The 22,050-nt window shown below is 32.8% G+C and overlaps 1 protein-coding gene across 1 annotated transcript; it reads left to right on the top strand.

The window, feature by feature from the left end:
- The first annotated feature begins 3,705 nt into the window (after positions 1-3,705).
- Positions 3,706-20,359, top strand: LOC128187023 (uncharacterized). Its single transcript, XM_052857063.1, has 7 exons — positions 3,706-3,804; positions 7,304-7,852; positions 7,963-8,079; positions 12,393-12,695; positions 13,178-13,480; positions 14,349-14,523; positions 19,295-20,359. Exons 1-7 carry the CDS (start codon positions 3,717-3,719, stop codon positions 19,500-19,502), a joined length of 1,743 nt encoding a protein of 580 aa, XP_052713023.1. The 5' UTR covers positions 3,706-3,716; the 3' UTR covers positions 19,503-20,359.
- The last annotated feature ends 1,691 nt before the right edge of the window (positions 20,360-22,050 follow it).

Here is a 22,050-nt window from a genome sequence, read left to right as displayed (position 1 = left end):
GTGTCAAAGTCAACGATGATTCGACGGAACAAAAAGAACGAAATTGACCAAACTGGTGTTTGACCGAAAGACGGTTTGGAATATTCAGAAAAAAGTAAAATCAAACTGTCATCATTTGGTATTTATGCCGTCTATGAAAAAATGAATTTACTACCGTATGAAATAGGAGTGTAGAGAAAATAACATTTGCGAGCTTGTACAAGGTAATTGTATGATTTGTATCAGGGTGAACTTAAGTTTTAAAATGCAAACATGTTTAAATTGAATAAAAAATTGGTACCGATATTTTTTTTTGAAACATTTAAATTATCATCAGAGCTTTAAATCAGGGGATACATGTATATAGACTAAAAAATTCCTGAACTGACAGTCTTCACTAAAAATGGTTTATGGTAAGGACGATTAATGCGACTTACTCAAACCCAGTGTATAAAACCATTCACGATAAAGAAGACCAAAGGATAGTTGATGAATAGGTCACTGTATTACCTCTGTTCAGCGTTCAAATAAAATAAAAACATTTTGCGCACTTCAAGACTCCAATGACGGTTCTTGATTTTTGAAATAAAATTTATTTCCTTTGAAATACTATCTATATTTCAAACAGTATTTTAAACTTAGTTGACGGGAGGCGTTAGAGCAATATTAATGCCCGCTTTTATTTTTCACTATCCAATTGAAAGCCATAGCAACAGTGGGACAATTCAAAGTTAATTATCAAAATATTGATATCTGCATCATGTGTTAAAACTCGGTTTTAAGTGGTTAGTGATATATATTTAACCAAATGACACTGTGTTGCTAACTCTATTTTGGCAGGGTTAAAGGGAATTGCTAGAATGACCGGCCAGTTGACCGAGTGTTTACTTCTCTGATCTGCATGTACTATAATTGTTTCAGCGACTCTTCGCTAATACATCGAATCACTTATATGACTATTTGCCAGTAGATGTTATACCATGAAATATTTAGAAATTCTTATTCAAGAAAATAAAAACAAAGTTGTTACAACATAATTGTTCAGCTTTAATTGTTAGAGATAATTAAACTATTAGAGTTTTAAAACCAAGAACTAGCGTGGATAATACTGTGGTTTCATTAATAATCAAGGGCATCAATTTTCGTGGAAAAAGTGGAAATCACAGTTTCAAGGATAAGTAAATTCGTGGCCAAAGATCCTATCAAATATAACCTTGAGACAAACATTTTTCGTCCATAAAATACCACTGTGCCCATCCACATTCCTCATCCACTCTGTATGACTCAGAATCCTAGCGCTCTCCACAATGGAACATTTTCTCAATTTTTAGAAGTTAATTTTAGTTTAACCCTAGAAATAAGAAACAATATTAAAATAAGTACATGTACATGTATATACATGATATTATCAAGGTAAAAGCACCACGTTACTTATTTCTTATTTTAAATTATGAAACTTGTGGCAATTCTTACTCATATTTGTAAACAAACATCATTTATAATAAAATTCCGACAGTTTTGGTAATCTGGATGATTTGTATCATTCTGAGTGACAAACTGACATACTAATTTCCAAATACAAACTTCACCATATCATTTACAAAAAGGAAAGTAAATGTTTGAAAAAAGTGTTCTTTAAAACAATCTACTGTCTTCTAGCAATAAAGTAAGTGAAGTTCTGAGATTAAGAATACAAAATGTTGACAATTTCCTCGAGTGCTAAAAAAAATACATGTATGGTCATTTAAGCGAATCTTCAATTTCTAATTTACTCCCTATTACAATGCCTCAAATAGTTCCCTTTAAGGTAAACATATTTTCGAACCATTTGATAAAGTATTGTTATTACTTAACGGGAAATTAATATGAAACATTATTAATCAAAGTACTGAAACACTGACAGGTATTTTGTTTAATGATTATTATTTTTTTTTAAATCAACGATGTGTAATTTCGCATGGCAAGTAGTGTATCTGTAGCTGTATTTGAATAATTACGCACCTTTTTTAAAATATGAATTACGGGCTTTTCCGAAAAGAATTCAGAGCTAAAGACGGAAAACCCCTTATGAATCATGTTGTGTAATATTTAAAGATAGAATTTACGCAGTCAACCTCTACATTGCATTTATTTTGTATCGGTAATAAAAATATCACTGAAAAATTGTTTATCCAAGCAATTTTAAATGTCGCTTTGATAATCAATGTCAGCGAACGAGTCTTATTGAACTTTGGCGCAAATATGTACAACTACAAACATATTTCTTCTTTCTAACATGCATTTATAGATAAGTTTCCTTGAAATTAAATGCTTCTGAATATATTACATCGAATTTATCGATTATTTCAACTTTTAAGTGTTGTCATAAGTGATAATTTTTGCGTTAATCAAACCACCGTTTCATTTCCGTTTTGCCAGAGTAAACGAATAGGAGAGTTGATTCAAATCAACTACCAAAAACAACAAACATCAACTTGAATGTACATGTATCATAATAAACACATCAAAATAGTTACATGTGTATCCTCCACCCCAAACAGCTATCTCGTTACTTATATACACAAAAGAATATAATTTATGCATGTAAACATGTTTCATCTTACACTGTTTCATGAAATTGTTGGAATTCGAACCATTTATCACATATATATTTCAACAAAATATGTAATATTCAGACTAAGAATTTGCTTTTTTATTAATTTGTTACATTTTATAATTAACGACAATTTTAATGGCAAATATGTAATGAATATATCCCAGATTGTGGGAGCTTTTGACATTCCTTGACAAATCCCCTTGACAAATGCAAAATAAATATCTTGCATGTCTTTCCATATATTTTATGAACATCGATAAAATGTGTTACCAATTATTCATTTTATCTTGTTAATTTAAGAAAGCATTCATTTCATTCCACAAGGCTTTTTTTAATTAAATGTCCGACATTTAATATGCATCTTGAAGAACTCGAGGACACTAAGCATAGGGTTTTCAACAATGAATGAACTTTTTTTGTTTTTAATGAAGGAAACACTATATTTTTTTCACAATTAGTTGTTTGAATTTTTTTTTATGATACCAGACAAGGTAATAGCTGCATATCTTCAAATAAAAAAACCCCCACCATATTATCAATTTAAGAACGATCTAAAAGTATGTGTGTTCTTATCATTGTAATTTAATTACCTCTGTGGTTATAATGAAAAAAGAGAATAATGAATTTGAGCATCACACACATGCCTTCAAATTTAGCACCTCAAAGTAAACTAGAACGTTTATATAATTTGTTTACGTTATCATTATCCTTATGCAAAAATGCATGTCTTATGCCATTCAATTATAAAATAAATTAAAGGGACACTCTTTAATGTGGAAAGATAAATTCTTCAGTTTCACGTTATAAATTAAAATAATTGCCAAAAGTATATTAATATACTTATCATAAGTAGTTATTAACAATTACAGAAACGTCACCATTGGGCATCTTTTCATTCATGTACAGGCGTGGGACAGACATTTACTTAATAACGGGATGGTATAAGACGTGTATTTATTATGTATATTATTAAGAATTTTTTTTGGTACTTGTCCCATGGTGGTGATGATTTTTATTTGGTCTCCAACGAGTGGTCTTTGAAAAGAAACACTCCTCTTTAAAAATATTGATCAACTTGTATTTAAATCGACAGTCCTTTGCAAAAGGCGCACATTCCCGAAGGCCAAAGACCAACATAAACATGATTTCCTGCTATGATAGGCGACGAATGAAAGCATTCAATATTGTGGTAATGATTGTATGGTCAAGTCTTTTGTCATCTGTAGATGGTGAGTATAGTTTGTTCTTTTATTTCTTTATCATTATTAATACAATATAGTGACACTGTCGTTTGTCTAATTACATTGATGGCTAAAATATTCGTTTTCGATGCTAAAATTCAAAATTATTTCAATGGAAAAATCCGGTTATTAAAATGGTGAAAATGCATGGCGGGCGGGCGGGCGGCTGCCAAAAGGGTGCCCTCATTGTACGGATAACTCCTCCTACAGTTCTCAAGATAAGAAGTTGTTCTTTTGCAGATCAATTGTACATATATAAGAGGTGTGCATATTGCTAGGATTTTGATTTCCGATAATTTATGAAAAAAATACCAGCTTTTGAACTTAGTCATCTTTTTGCAAAATATTGCATATAGGGTACCCTCATTGTACGGATAACTCCTCCTACGGTTTTCAAGATAGGAAGTTGTTCTTTTGCAGATCATTTGTACTTATATCAGAGGTGTGCATATTACTAGGATTTAGATTTCCGATAATTTATGAAAAAAATACTAGCTTTTGAACTTTTTTGGCAAAATATTGCATATAGGGTACCCTTTCACCTTATCCATTTCACTGGATACGGGTTGACATGGATTATGGATACAGTTCACATAAAAGAAAACCCGGTTTGCTGTCACATTGACAGCTTTTCACTTGTTTAAAATATGAAGTAATGAAACAATCAACAAGAAACGTAATGCGAAGAGGGGATAACCTTTTACTTACCATGATTTATAATTACATAATTCATAAGAAGGCCAGGAATCCTCTCATATTTTTTATTCATAATTAAGCAGCTGATACATGTATACCAAAATCAATGTTATTGTTGATACAATGTCCCGATGCATTGGTAATGGAGAAAAAATTTAAATTCTTAAGCCGAGAAAGAAATATGTAATGGTAATTCTTCCTTTCGAAAGACTACTGTCTACATGAGCAAAACTCTTGACTTAAATGGTTTTTATTACACAAGGATGTTTATTTGAATATGTTTGTTTTTTCTTTCTCGGCTTAACGAAGGAACAGAACTTTATAAAGTATTGTCCATTTACAGTAAAAGTGTTGGGGGGGGGATATATAACACTGAAACAAAACGAATCCTTAATAATTTAAATTAACTTTAGTCGAAAAAATAAATTTAAAAAAAAATTAAGTAAATGAAACAAAAGAATACAAATTTTGAAAGTGAAAATATAGATTATGTCCCAGAAGCACGGGTGACACCCCTAAGTTATCGATTTCTGACATCAAGTTTCAATATTAATGTTGCTACGCTATCATATTTTGTATATTTTATTGCCTGACGTCATGACGTCAGGCATCTCTAAGGTTTGAAAGTTGCATTCTACGAAACAGTGCAGACAATGGGAGCAAGCAATATCATGATATTCACAAAAAAGATTAACTGATGCATGTTTAAGGTGCCAGCATTTACATTCACAATTGATGAAAATGATATATTGGATGTAATAAAAACAGCGAGCAAGAGTTTACAGGTAAAAGGGATGTTCACCATACAATGCACGTATGTAATCCTGATTTAAAAATAGATCAGCATTCCACCATTTTTAACGGTGGAAAAGGGGGAGGGGGTCATCGCAACAAGTTGTAACATATTGTTTATTACGGTACAATGTAAGTAAGAAATGTTGTTAAATTATCATTATTTAAGAAAGTTATCTGTTTGGATTAAAACAAATAAAAATTTATACAGTTGGAATGTTTACTGGAGGAACTAAATCGCCAAAGCGGGGTGTAACCCGATTTTCGTTTAGTTGGGCGATTTCATAAATCTTGAAAAGGGGTCATAATTCCCGTGTCTTACTAAATGTACATTACTACATTTAACAATAACGAATCAATTGTGTTTGTTAATTCGATAGATTATATTACTCGTATACATGTATGAAGCTGTTACTAATCAAATGTAAAAAAAATCATCTGACCCCCTCCCCATGGATCTCTGCCAGTGGATGGGTTCATTCAAACAATTGGATCAAGATCTCAGCCGTTGCGTGAATGGTAAAGCAGGGCTTCGCGCGATAATGTCTCATTCTTAGTTTTTGCGCGCCGATTAGTGGACGAGTCCGTTGGGATCATGCGAATACCCCAAAGCGCACCGTGTGTTTACATCACAGGCACGTAGCATCGGGGGTTGGGGTAAGGGGGACTGCTTCCCGCTCCCACTTATTTTGCAACAGACACTTTTCGTAACTTTATATAATAAATGAAACTGTTTGGAGATTTTTTTAAAATGCCATTCAGTTGATTTTGCACCTTAATATAACAAATACAAATTAAAAAAAATGACTAATCTCCAGTTTTTAAGCTTACATGCACTCATATGATATGTGTACATTTCTAAAAAAAATTGAATTAATAAAGTAATTGATTTTCAAGTGATATATATGTACATGTTCTAATATCAGCAGCGAAAATTAAAATTCATTTCTGATAAGATAGCCTAATTGATACATGCATGATTCCATTAAATAATTTTGTTTAGTCAGGCAAGCTTTTTCGAAAGCTTTTACTTGTACAAAAGTATGCTCAAATCTAAACTACATTTAGAACTATTTTAACAAGGCCTTGGACATTCAATAGGACGTAACTATCTATTTCTTGAGTCAAAACAAGTTAAAAATGATGCGGGCTTCAGGTGAAATATACACCGATTGAGTAGTCCTAGCTCAAAAGCCAGACAAATCTTGTTAATTTCAAAGAGCAATGGCTGAGTGGCCTACAATGAAATAGACATGCATACGTCACATTGCAGTTTGACACCAACTACCCAAAGTCCAAGCTCTTGTTAAAATGGTTCTAATCAAGTAGGTACAAAGACAGAACACCGAGCCCGATATACACTGTACCTAAAATTGTTACCTGTGCTAACTCAGTAATACAATTCACAGCCGGGTTGTACACAGATTAACTCGTTTGCATGTAAACTCATAAAATGTCAACATGTTACAATACGTAAAATTCAAGGTTGACTAGATTATTAAATAACAGGTTATTTTTTCCTTTACCTTCTGTAGCTATAGTTTTATCCTGACGTGTCAATCTTCAACACGTTAAAAAGATTAAAAACATGAATAACGATACATTTTCTTCTCAGAAATAATACCATCACAAAATATTTTTGCACCGTTTGGTATAAACCATTAGATTTGATAAACTTTTATACTTTGAATCTGATTCAAAAACTGCATTTGTAAACTGGCGGTCATTGCTTTTTTAAAAAAGCTTAGGAAAATACACCTCACTTAACAGCCAGGTTAGAGAATTATTTCTTTTCATCATGGCAAGCCCTCGACTTTACATACATTTTGTTAATTGTTGGGCTTAAGACACCAACCCCCCCCCCCTACCCAAAAACCCAGCAAGTAAGCGGCATAAATCTCAAGACAGAATGCGAACGAAGATGTAGTCATCATAAAAAATGACATGAGAAGTATAGGAACCATATCATGACAAATGAAATTATTTAACTTTTTTTTAGGATCGTGTGCCTCAAAAGGGGACATCGTTTTTCTTCTTGACGAATCTGGAAGCATTGGATACAGCAACTTCGAGCGGATCAAATCTTTCGTAAGCACCATTGTCGGCCAATTCAGTGTTGGAAACGATACAAATCAGTTTAGCGTGGTCAGTTTTGAATCGTTTGCAAGAGAAATCTTTCCCTTGAACCGATATCAAACTGTGTCAAGTATTCAGTCAGCTATTTCTAGCATCAGTTTCTCAAGTGGTGGAACAAGCATAGGTAGAGCTCTTGACTATGCCCGAATGTACTCTTTTACAACAACTAGAGGTGCAAGATCGGATGCAGCAAAGATTGCAGTTTTAATCACAGATGGCCAAAGCTCTCTTACTGATGAGCCCGAACGTCTGAAAGCAATGGGGGTCACCATCTTCTGCGTCGGTGTTGGGTTAGGTGTAGATTTCCAGGTGCTTCGCTCAGTGGCTACACACAACGACTACACATATTTGACAACATTTGACGTGCTCAATCTCATATCGGAGGAATTATCCAATAGGACGTGTGCAGATGGTATCAATTTGTTTTTCTTAAGTTGAATTTTGAATACCAAATATAAAAGGAAAACAAAATATTATTAACAGTAAAAAAAATATATATATTATTAACAATTTATTTTGTAGATATCAATGATTGTCTTGGGGAACCTTGTCTGAATGGGGGAACTTGTGAAGACCAGTTTGGAAAATACGTCTGTCATTGTCAAGGAGGGATTACAGACCCCATTTGTTACGTGCCAGGTAAAAAAGTTCATTAACTGATCACGATCCCCTTTTTAAAAAGGCAAAGCCAATTAAGTGTTTTTCGTCTACCTTATGAATTCATACTTCATAATAATTACAGGTACTACTCTATTTATTGGCACTTGTGTTACAATGCACTTTGAACAAGATATGTTTGTAAAACACTTATGCCCCCCTCCCTTGAAAACATCCAGAAAGAAAATGAACGTAAACTGCAAATATTTGGAATAGTTGGAAGTCCAAGGGGCATAACTCTGTCGGAAATTGCTTTATCATACCTTAAATCAAATTGACCTAGATATTATTTATTAAACCTGCATACCAAATTTCATATTTATATATGCACCCTTTGCCAAAAAAATGAGTAGAAACTGCAAATAACTCGAATTTTTCTACCTCAAAACGCCATGACTGTCGAAAATTGCTCGATCGTACCCAATATTAATCTTGATCTAGATATTATCATGATAAACCTGTATATCAAATTTTATTTCAATATGTTCATCCTCTGCGAAAAAATGAGCAGAAACTGCAAATAACTCGAATTTTTTTTACGTCTAAACGCAATGACTCTGTCGAAAATTGCTCGATCGTACCCAATATTAACCTTGATCTTGATATTATCATGATAAACCTGTATATCAAATTTTATTTCAATATGTTCATCCTCTGCACAAAAAGAGCAGAAACTGTAATTAACTCGAATTTTTCTACGTCCAAGGGCCATAACTCTGTCGAAAATTGCTCGATCGTACCCAATATCTAACTTGACCTAGATATTATCATGATCAAGCTGTATACCAAGTTTCATTTCAATATGTTTATCCTATGCGAAGAAAATGAGCGGAAACTGCAAATAACTCGAATTTTTATAAGTCCAAGGTCCATAACTCTGTCGAAAATTGCTCGATCGTACCCAATATCGAACTTGACTTAGATATTATCATGATAAACCTGTATACCAAGTTTTATTTCAATATGTTTATCCTATGCAAAGAAAATGAACAGAAACTGTTGGTGGACCGACCGACCGACAGACAGCAGCAAAGCAATATGCCCTCCCTTCCTCGAAAGGGGGCATAAAAATTACACCCTTTGAATTTTTTTTTCAAAGTGTTTTTTGCGGAGGGTGCATATATATATATATATATATATATATATATATATATATATATATATATATATATATATATATATATATATATATATATATGAGAGATATGGCATTTTGAATTCAACAACTTGTGTGCAAATCCTATTTAGTTTTGGTAGTCGATTTTAATCAACTCTCATTTGTAGTTACTCAAGCAAAACGGTAGTGAAACAATGTTTGGACCGATGCACAATTATTAACCATCACCGCTGACAAAGCTTAGTGCTTAATAAAAATCAAAGCACTGAGAGTACTGAAAGACGGGGTCTTGAAAGTTTGTATTTGTAATTGTCCTTGATTTTTCTCGAATATGCTTCCAAAAATTATGAGTTTCAATTAGTTGTTTCAATCTAGTACGTTAAATTGGCTTTTTTGCAATTGTCTGATACGTTGTCTAAATTTTACTAAATCCCAGTCTTCGTAATTGTAGAAAATTGACACAACGGTATTTTATGTAAAATAAGACCCCAAGGAAAAATTTTAAAAATTACTACTTACCGGGAAAATCAAAACAACTATATCAGGGTTGATAATTTAAATCATTAGATTTATTCAATTTTGTGATCGAAGAGAAAATTCATAAGTCGAAGGGTATCCGTTATACAAGGTTTATGAAAACCCCGAAAACTATCAAACTGCTGAATTAATAAACAAAATTAATATTTGTATACCGATAACACACACAGCACCTGACGTTAGAATTATTTCTTTTTACAATAAGATTCCAAGTACTTTAACAATAAAAAGGTTTCTCACGGTCGCCATTTTGATTTTTTAGACCGACTAATCTGACAGGATTTTCTTGCAAAATTAATAGGTAAAAATAAATCCATTCGCCACTTACTACTTTTTTGTGTAAACTCGTGCATCACCTACACGAATTACGATAAAACCGTTCCGTTCATTAAAAATCATACTCCGAAAATCAGAGACATACATAACAGAGATTGGCAACTCAGCCATTAGCGTGTAAATGTTACAAGACCAACTTTGAGAACTACAAGTGCAACAGGAATCATGTATAAGTCATTAAATTTGAACCTGATAGTGAACTATAACCTGTAAATATGTTTAAGCATGTTTTATTTATGAAACATCTACAAAAAGTTTAACTCTTTATTTAGCTTTTAAATTACTTTTTAAAAACTTTTGACTTTTCACAAAGTAATGGTAATGGTAATGCATTACTTTACTCATGTAATGGTAATGTTATGCATTACTTCAAAAAAAATTATGTTATGGTAATATAATGCCCTAATTCATGAAGAAATGATAAAAAAGAATGAGTGTTCACATTGCAGATTAGTGGGTAACATTTGCTTCTAATAGTTTTACTTTTAAATGTTTGGAACTCTTCTGTGTAAGGAGGCGTTTTTGTTCGAATGTCATGGCATACCATACCATATCATTGAGCCCTTCAATATAATTCCTCATACGATAGTATACAAATCTCATTACACGGCATTGAAATCTCCTAGTATATCATTTAAATCGCATACCATAGCATAGCATAATATTGTAAAAGTAGAGAATGTATTTTAAACACCCCAATTACAATTATAACCGTCTTATTTAGTTAGCGGAGAGCTTGACTTAAAATAAAAGAATTCAATTTTAAATATTTCTCGAGATCTTTTTCAACATTGAATAACAGCAGATTAATAGATGTTAATTATTTAATAAAAATGCGTATATTTATGCATATTTATTCTTTAGATTGACTTGTGAGCCTAAACATTGTCAATTTTGTTTAGTCGTTTGAATAGCAGAAAAGGCATAACTCGGATTTTTTTCATTGTATATATTCAGGGGGTTTAAGTGCATTGTGTACATTGTACATGTAAACCAAACTGGAATAGATGGAGTGAAGTTAAAAAAGTTATTGTTTTAGTTTAAATACAAAAGAGTTCTACATCTTGTCAGCCTTGAGTAAATGCGATTTCTCTAACTTCAGTCGTGCATTAAAGCTAAATTATGTAGTTAATCTTCAAAACAGCATTTAAACCATACAATTGTAATTTAAACCACTTCATTTGTATAATTATGACCCTCTTCGAAGGTCGGTCGGTCCAACAACAGTTTCCGTTCATTTTCTTCGCAAAGGATGCCTATATTGATATGAAATTTCGTATACAGGTTTATCATAATAATATCTAGGTCAAGTTCGATTTTGGGAACGATCGCATCAGAGTTGTGCCCCTTGGACGTAGAAAAATTCCATTTGTTGCAGTTTCCGTTCATTTTCTTCGCACAGAATGCACATAATAAAATGAAATTTGGTATACAGGTACATCACAATATCTAAGACAAATATAATTTTGGGTACGATTAAGAATTTTTTGACAAAGTTGTGCCCCTTGGACGTAGAAAAATTCCAATTATTTGCAGTTTCCGTTCATTTTCTTCGCAAAGAATGCACATATTGAAATGAAATTTGATATGCAGGTTTATTATAATAATATCTAGGTCAAGTTCCATTTTGGATAAGATGGAGCAATTTTCAACAGAGTTGTGCACCTTGGACGTAGAAATATTTCAATTATTTGCTGTTTCCGTTCATTTTCTTCGCATAGGATGCACATAATGAAATGAAATTTGGTATACAGGTATATCATAATAATATCTAGGTCAAATTTAATTTTGGGTGCGATCAAACATTGTTTGACAAAGTTATTGGCTTTGGAATTTTAATTATATATAATTTCCGTTCATTTTTTTCGCAAAAACGTATTTCAAAGCTTGATAAAGAAGTTATGATATTTTGTCATCGAATCAGTCTATTTATAGTCTCATAACTGCAACAGTATTCATGTGCATATAAATTTCTCGCAAACGCGCGTTACTCAATGTGTGTGTACCGCTGCAGGCACGATGCTACATACTTCGTAGAATGATGATTTAATGCTTAAATGACCTTTTTTCAGACTCTTTTTAGTATGGTTTGGAGAGTTACTTGCTGTATGTAGATTCATATTTTAAAATCATATATAAAGTTTTAGTTTTCTAAAGTTTGTTTTCTAATGATTATTGATAAGATCATGAAAAATGTTACTGTAATTTTAATGCAGAATGGTAGTTTTTGATATCTCTATTGATTACGGGGTAGGTTATGAGTTATATATTCGTTTAACAAACTGCTACACTTTTGTAACTGCAGGTTTGCCCAATGTAACGCTAGGGTCTAGTGTTCAAATGTCGCCAGGGTCAACAACTATACTTAATTGTTACGTCACAAGTCCAACGACGGTCTCCTCCATCACGTGGTTATACCAGAAAAATGGTGTCAATTCAGTGGTAAACACAGGAGATACTTCAAAATATAGCGGTGGAACTATTGGAACACCCTCTCTCTCCGTAAAGAACGTTCAAGTAACAGATGTAGGAAACTACAGATGTCAAGCACAAAATACGGCAGGAATTGGTCAGAGTGCATCTATGGTACATTTGGATCTGAGCCAAGGTTTAAAGATCAGAGATTTTTTAAAAATGTTAACACATAGAATGTAGAAGAAGTATGAATAGCAACAAATATTTCAATGTAAAGATTTAGGCACAGTTTCAGTCATATTTTGCTATGTATGACAGTGTTTTTAAAAATATTACAAAAATTGAAATGAAACATTTATTTTCATAAGAAAACCTAGAAATTAAGAATATATAAAAGATATGAGTTACCTAATTGGACAATGTGAAAAAGGTTAACGTCATTTTTCTTTCTTTTGAAAACATGATAAAAGTGTATAACTTGGTACTATATACGCACGCATGTTCAAGATGGTGTATTTCATAGAAAAAAAATATATTTTAAACAACTTTGGAATTGATGGCTGATATTAAAAGACAATATATCTTCTTCTTTGATCACGGCTTCACTTGGAAAGATGTTCCAATATATTATTGGCACGCTTATAATCATATAAATTTCTTAATTTTGTTGAACAGGTTATCCAAATTTGGTAACGACCGGATCTTATACATATACTGTAAATGCGAGCAACAACGTGACATTGACATGCAATTTTACGTCATCATACCCACCAGTGCTAATGGTGCAATGGTATAAATATTACAGCATCATATCAACTAGTATGTCTGGGAAATATATAGGGGGGACTCCACAGAACCCCTCCCTTACCATCATAGACTTCCAGGCAGCCGATATGGGAACTTACCGTTGCTCCGTCTCCAATTCGTACGGAACAAGGACCAGTTCAGATATACATTTAGTTGTGTATGCTAATGAAGGTATCGTTGTACAAATGTAAAATGTAGGGCATCCGTGCTGAAAAATACGAAAAGTATACTTAAGGTCACACTTATTTGATTTCTTGATCGCTGGATCCGTGCGGACGTACGTAAGGGCTTTTGAAACAATAACATTAATATAAAAAAAACCTCCCGGAATTTTTAGTTCCATTTCCGCTTCATTTTGGTTCTCTTTTTTTTTTGGTCATGAATGTGCTTTTTTATTTTGATCATACCAATGAATTCCCGGTAGATTGTAAGCAAGGTTTACAACTAAATAATGCCCGATGTGTGAGTAAACGATTAGTACGGTCTGATACAATGGCGAATACAGTCACCGTTTTACATGTATACCAACGGAAAAATGACATTTTAAAAATAAAATGTAATCGCTTGCCCTTTTTTTACGCGCCCAAAAATTTTCAAATTTCCTTTTTTAAACTCTTAAATTAATCACCCGCTCGCCCAAATATTTTTTTGGCATAGAATCCGAAGACCAAGAAATCAACTTTGTGTGGCCTAAGCGTATTAGAGTTGAATCTTAACAAAAGTTGCTTATTGTAATATATACATTTATGCATATTACCTTTTAGATCAGTAAATTGATGGGAAAAAAATCAATATTGAATATTAGATATCTTAAATAGATATAATTTGGATGTTTTAAGATATCATAAAGAGAATAATTTAATCAGTTAATTGAAAACCGTGTTGAAGAATATTTTCTTTAGGTGTCAGGAAGTTGCATTTATAATTCAAACCAGCGCTTCTTTGTGTGCACCTCAAATTAAATGTACCTCTAAGAACTGTCAATCGAATTAACGGTCTAGGTTTTATCAAACTCAAATAATTTATTCTTTGGCATTAGATTCGAGTTGTGACAAGCTGAGCTGTGGAGGTCTCAGAGAATGCGTTTTAATGAACAACAAACCTACCTGTTCTGTGTCGACCTGGAAAGCGGCGGCGGCGGGGGTAGCAGGGACTGTGGGCGCCGCTGCTTCTGTGGCTGCAGGAGTTGCCGCCTTTAAGTTACTGACTAGCAAGTAAGTCCTCTAAAAATGTTTTTAAGTTTTGGTTTTCTTCTGAATAATTTAAATATATTTCTATTTCCACAGACATTATTAGTAACTGATGCCTTATTATCGCATGTCGGTTAAAAATCAGACTTCATTCACAACAGAAAATTTCTTGACGATGACGAAAAAAAAATCAGATGAAATCCCTTTTAAAAATTTTAATTTGTAAATGTTTAATAAACCGATTAAATCGATGCAGTGAAAAACGGTAATATGCATGAAACAAATCTTATTGACATTTTACTAAAGGTGTACATCGTGTACACTTTTGTACATCAAGTGCAGTGGAGTAGCATTTTGATGTACACTTTTCTACATCGAGTCAGGGGCATATGTTGTTGGCGAAACCAATATGGCCGACAAATGTTTTGATTAGAAACTTGATAGATTTACGGATTGGAAGTTGCAATTAAGTTGTCTTTTATATGAAAGCAATTAAATTTGAAATGCTTTTATTTTATTGCATATATATGAGAAAAAAAGCCTTGCATCGTCGCTGAACACCAGATTGTCTGTTAAAACAGCACCCTTTTCCGCAATATTTATTCTTAACTTCTCTACAACATGAACACTACACCATTAAAGTGCACTTGATATACAAAACAAAATGTTTACATGGATGTACACCCAGTGAAGCTAAATCAAGGTCGCCAAGTGTTAACGTTTTCTTCAAAACTACAAGGTCAGTTGTGAATCATAAAATTTATGACATTACAAAGCCTGGTTTCTCATTGGCGGGGCAAATTATGCAAAAAGGCCAGCTTTAAAAAAGAATATTTCCTCTCCTTCCACGTGTGCTAAAACAAGTGAAAAGCTGTCAATGTGACAGCAAACCGGGTTTTCTTTTATGTGAACTGTATCTAAAAATCCATGTCAACCCGTATCCAGTGAAATGGAGTACCCTATATGCAACATTTTGCCAAAAAATAACTAGGTTCGAAAGCTGGTATTTTTTCATAAATAATCAGAAATCAAAATCCTAGCAATATGCACACCTCTGATATATGTACAATTGATCTGCAAAAGAATAACGTTAACTTCCTATCTTGAGAACTGTAGGAGGAGTTATCCGTACAATGAGGGTACCCTATATGCAATATTTTGCCAAAAAATGACTAAGTCCAAAAGCTGGTATCTTTATCATATATTATTGGAAATCAAAATCCTAGCAATATGAACACCTCTGATTATTTACAATTGATCTGAAAAAGAACAACTTCCTATCTTGAAAACTGTAGGAGGAATTATCCGTATAATGAGGGTACCCTATATGCAATATTTTGCCAAAAAATGACTAAGTTCAAAAGCTGGTATTTTTTCGATAAATTATCAGAAATCAAAATTCTAGCAATATGCACACCTCTGATATATGACCCGCCATTTTCACCATTTTAATAACCGGATTTTTCCGTTGGAAAACCCGGTTAAAAATTAATTACATTGTAATGACGACCATGACACCTCCTACTGAAATTGTGAAATAATGGCTCTTGGCTCAGAGCTTTCAGGTTTTTTTGGTCGGGCCAATCTGGCCATATCGTGAATCTTTGGTTTCACAGGCGTGGAAGGTAATCTAAAGATTTCTCCACCCTTGATGTTTTTATGGTAAAATCTGTGAAATATTTGTTAAAATTTGACGATTAATATGTAAACATTCCAATTGAATTTTAAATATTGGTATGTTGAAAACATTTTATTCATGCTGTATTAGCTAACATGCAGGTACACTATCAAGGCAGTTATAGCGACGACTGCTCTCAAATCAAACAGTACAATTTTTTTTTACTGATTTCTATTTAATAAAGCATTTTTTTAAAGAAATTAATCGCACTCCTTTATTTTATGTATTTCAACATTTAAAGGCCATTATGAAAGCCATCACATTTAGAGTGAATTTTGATACAATTTTTCAACCATGAATAAGTACAGTTTTTCCAAATAAAACTTGTATAACTTCTGGAATTATGGCGCAAACTCACTGAAAATTGGTACATTTGCAACTCATTATGTATCCTATCGATATCTGCAAAGAAATGTTTACCTTGCTAGGGAAAAATAATAAACTCTAGTTTCTGCCAACTTTTCCTATGTACGGGTTTATCATTTTTTCATTGAATTCAGCGATTTCATCAAACTACCCTCTTTAAATTTTTAAACTTAAGTGTCTTTTCACTTTTCATAGCTTAAAATGTGTGAAACACAAGTCCAGTTAAATTAAAAAATATTGGCAAAACCATGGATCACATAACACTAATATTATAACCGATAACGGTAAAATATTCTCGAATGCTCCATTGACGTCATGCGACAATCGAAAGACCTTAATGCGATGTAATATGTTCATCATGTCTTCTTTTAAGATCACCTGAGTCACTCTGGTGACCTATTGCCATTGGTCTTCGTCCGTCGTTGTGGATCGTCCATTAAACTCCTTTTTGAAAAGATGCCAATTGTTACCATTTTTGGTGTAAAGCATCTCTATGGAAAGAGAAGTGTAAATTGTGAAATTCATTTATTTACATGTACCACCCGGGGAATTTATAAGGTGGTGCCAGATGTGCAATATTTTTAAAACTCTTTTTTACTCGTACACAGGTAGGAAAAAAACCAAAAACCGAGTTTTACTGTACCTGAATGCGGTGAAGCATAAATAGTGCTTTCTGTCCTATATAGGCATGTGTAGCAATTAGTGTAACAATAGAAATCGACAACTCATATGGCGGTAATCAGAGATAAAAGAAAAACAATTGTATTAATGAATAAAATGCAGACATATGATACTCCGTGGACGTGACAATCTAAGAGCTATGGTACTCGGGTGGCCGTCAAATCCTGTTGGCCTCTTGTTTAGTAAATAACGATTAGCTATCTTCCCCCTCCCCTGAAATTGCATGTATACTATGCAAAATCATTCGATTAAAACCATTATAATAATTTATTCTAAGCAATTGATTCAAACACAGGAATTTGACGACCTATCTATCTTCCAAAAACTGGGCTAATAAATACATTTGTACACAACTTCTGACTATTGTATCAAAATACAAGTATCCAATCTTTTATCCATCATCGATTTATTTTGAAATAGATTCTGGCCGACGTTAGTCTACTAAATTTTTGACACCATTTATTCTTATACTTTCATGTTAAATACTGAAATCTGATTGGTTTAGACGCAGTTGATAATCCGTTCAATTACCCTCAGCGTTAGCAACACACTAAGCAAGGGTACAATGTAACACAACGAATTGTTACATGCGCATAAACTATGCGCGTACGGTTCGCCAAAGAATTCACGTCATTCATAAATAAAAGTAGAAAAGTTTTCTGTAAAATTAAGACATTCAGTATAATAAAATGAATAGTGCCTGTTTAGGAGGGTAAGAGTTGAAATTGACACCCCTCGAAAATCATTGTCAACCTCCGCTTCGCGTCGGTTGACAATAGTTTTTTCGGGGTGTCAATTAGTTGAAATTGACACCCCTCGAAAAGCATTGTCAACCTCCGCGAAAATAGTTTTTTCGGGGTGTCAATTTCAACTCTTACCCTCCTAAACAGGCACTATTTATATATCAATTTTAAAGTGCAGGACATAATTTATAAAAGTTTTATCCGCTAAAAAGTTGTCTTATAAAACTTCAAAGCACTCTTTGCATCTTATTTATAAACAACAGTATTTGTGTTGGTAGGGCAAGTAACACGCAAAGTGTAAATGTGTGTAAAAAAAATTAAAACGACCGACTGGATGATCAAAGTCGAAATCTCTCACTAGAATTTGATTATTTGTATTGCCACTAAACCTGTTGTTTATGTATGAGGAACACTATCAGAAAACAACACCATCTTTGTTAGTTCATTTTTCCACAGGGATGTATACGAATACTCGACCAAAGTTCGATCAAGAGAATCTTTGACTATAATTTTCTACATCGATTTCTCATTATATTTATGCTATGAATGAAATTTGAAATATTAAAAAATATTAAATATTAAAAAATATGAAATATTAAAAAAGAATGTTATTATGACTATGAAAATATTTGAAAACACTTTTTTTCTCGGTCTTTTGCCTCCTACGATGAAATTTAATCCATCGCGTTTTTTGGCAGCAGATATAAATTATTTGTGTCCAAGATCTCATAATTTTTCGATCAAATTATTGCTTTGAATAATAGTACTTGAGCATATTTGTACTTTTGGAAATTGGCACCTATCGATCATGTAAATCATACGAAAACTACCGTATTTAGAAAATAAGGTGGGGACTAAAAATGTTTACTTCTATTATTTAAGACCCATGCCATTTGAAGTATAAGTTGCCAAACAAAAATTATAACTTTTCAGAAATTATTGTTAAAATTTGAGAAGGAAATTCTACAAGCCCCATATGGATCCGAAACCATGACCTAGAGATTTGTTGTTTACACTCTAACCCTAGAAGTTCAATGTCATTGGAATAAAAAGTACATAATTGGTTTATATCTTCCTAAAGAAACCTTGGAAGTTCCTTATGAAGGATATTACACTATTTTTTCTTCAGATAAAGATTGATTATAATGACCTTAGGGCGTGTCACGACCCACGGTCATTTTTGGAAACTTAAGGTCATGGTTAAGAATGTATAATTCCTTGCCGTATTTTGTAATAGAAAGTGAATAGAAGAACTGCCTAATTCCTTCTAGTAAAATTGACATATTTGGTATGAAAATTTTATACCAATCTCTTTTCTACATAACAGGGCAATACAGCCACAAAATGGGACCGGGAATTCCCAAGGATCCAATTCAAAGTCAAATAACAGAAACAATGATAACAACGATCAAAACAGTGACGACAACAACAGTGATGACGACAGAGAGAGTAACCATGACGACGACATGCCGGACCCTAACTACATCGGGGGATACCAGGGGTTCATCAACTCCATGCCTCCTCCCAGCATGTAGTTTAGTCGTGTCTGATTCGGGTCTTAAACCTAAAAAAAGCTTACTTTATACACTTGTACATTATTAGGTGCGTGATTTAGATATCATTTATCTATTATTAATTATCATTATACTTTATATATCAATCAATATTTGGACTATTTTGAATGTTAAATGGTCTTTACTTATAGATATGATTGTAGATGTAAACTATTGGATATTGTTATTTGTAGACTTTTCATTCACTTTTTATGTATAATATATAATCTTTCGTCAAAAAAATCCCTAAGCCTCTTTTTTTAAAGGAAACTATCGGGTTTAATACATGTAACCAGTGCGAGCTACAATAAATAACATTGAACTCGGAATCTCGAAAGAGCTGCTTACTGACAAGTACTAATAATGACATCTGTTCTTCCGTTATCGGATAAATTCATACTGTTTAACGTTACAATTGGTTATAATTTAAATATACAGTTTCCTTAAAAAATGTAAACCAATTTTGAAACACGTTCGTGAACATTTGAGCTACGTGTAACACGCAGATCAATTATTCAAAATTGTATTATATAAATTATGAAATGCTTGCAACATAAACAAGAAGGTATAGGAACTATAAAACGAAATTAAGAATTTGAGGAAGGTAAAGCTACATGTATATTTAGATCGTTGTTCTTTTTAGATCATTGTTCTTCTAAATGTAACCTTGTCTGTGATATTAATTCTGATTTTGGCTGTGATTTTATTCATTGTGATAGTAATGAATACATGCACAACAAAAGTTTTTCCATTTTCATGTGTTTCCAACTAATTCTAAGGACTACAAAGAAGAATGCAACTTTTATAAAAAATAATGAAATGTATGTGTTGATATTTTGATTCATTGGTTTCCGCTTTTAACAATTAGTATATTCAACAATTGCAAGTCCCACATTTAAACTACACTGATAAAAGTGCTATTAAAATGAACTACTAACTGTTTCTAAAAACTATTTAATTTAATATATCTAGGTAAGTTAATATACTCTGGTTTCATCAATATTCGTTGAATACTAATTTTCGTGGATTTCGTTGTGAAGTTAATCCATGAAATAAAATGTTCATTGAAGTGCAATTTCCATTAACATTTTGTATTGATAGGGTCAATTGCCACGAATTTACATATCCTTGAAACTGTGATTTTTAATTTATCCACGAAAATTGATACTCTTGAATATCAATGAAACAACAGTATAAGATATAAAATTGATGTAAGTAAACACTGAAAAGAGTTGTAAATATTTATTTAGTGATGAATAGCACGTCTAATATTTTACATTGATCTAATTTTTTTTCAAAGCATTCCGATGTAGACTGAATTCAAACAGCAAAACAAAAAGGTACAACTGTATCATCATCCACTCTATAGTGATTTTGGTCGTAATGTAGGAATTACAATGTACAAGATTCAAGGTCAAAATGCATTCCTAAAATGCATAAGTGACTTAATCCAGGGAGGTGCAAGACTCAAGGTCAAAGTTCATTATATCAAATCATCAAACACATCAAATCGTTAATCAATGACCTTGACTCCGGGAAATGCCAAGGTTAAGGTTTCAAATATCATTCAATGTCACAGAAAAGCCGTTCAATACGCCATAAGACTACATCCAGGAGTGGTTTACCAAGAGCACTTTTGTTTGGGTTCTCCGCCACCACGACAGGTTGGAGCTTAGGGATGCAATTTAGGGGTAATGTGGTTGGAGGGGAGAGACGAGAGGTCAAGCCCACCTTGAACGGTGTTAGGAAATATTTCGATGCCCAGGTCAAACAAATTGATTACATTTCTTTAAAAAATTGAGGATGGTCCAAGAAGTCTTTTTATTGGACTACTTACATGTTACCTCCATTGCCTTAATTTCTTTTTTCTAAGATATCTTTTTTAATCATGAAGGTTTAAATTAAAACGTTTCCTAGCTCTTTCCATGGCCGCTGCTTTGTTGAATAGTGTCATGTATGCATAAGCAAAATTATTGACCAGGTGGAAACTTCGAATACTTTAGTAATTTAACAATTGCTAACCTACCTTTTCTGTCAGGAGTTCTGACCAGATCGTTTCCCCACAATAAATAAAAATGACATATTTCATATTTCTTACATCACCGATTTCATGAAATGCTTTTTTATTTATTTTAGAGCAATTACTTCATACATTGTCATAAAAAAATATAGGTCAGTGGCCATAATTTAGAGCTCGGGCCTACAGAAGGGGGGCGTATCAACCTTCTGAAAAAAACCCGCAATTTGTTGCTAAAAAGAAACAATTCTAAAGATAATGATAAGTTTTTCTTTTAAAATACATTTTAGATAATCCAGTTTTATTACTCAAACCAAAGAATCATGCAGATAATTATTGTTATTCTTCGGTTTCTTTTTAGGGTCTTCCGTTTCCAACGGAAGACCCTCTTGTTATTCTATTTTTCTTTTTATTATTATTAGGGTCTTCCGTTTCCAACGGAAGACCCTCTTGTTATTCTATTGTTTCTTTTTATTATTATTAGGGTCTTCCGTTTCCAACGGAAGACCCTCT

Source organism: Crassostrea angulata, chromosome 1 (assembly GCF_025612915.1).
Source record: "Crassostrea angulata isolate pt1a10 chromosome 1, ASM2561291v2, whole genome shotgun sequence".
Lineage (NCBI taxonomy): Eukaryota > Metazoa > Mollusca > Bivalvia > Ostreida > Ostreidae > Magallana > Magallana angulata.
The sequence above is the reverse complement of the archived record's forward strand: the minus strand, read 5'-3'. Positions and strand labels throughout refer to the sequence as shown.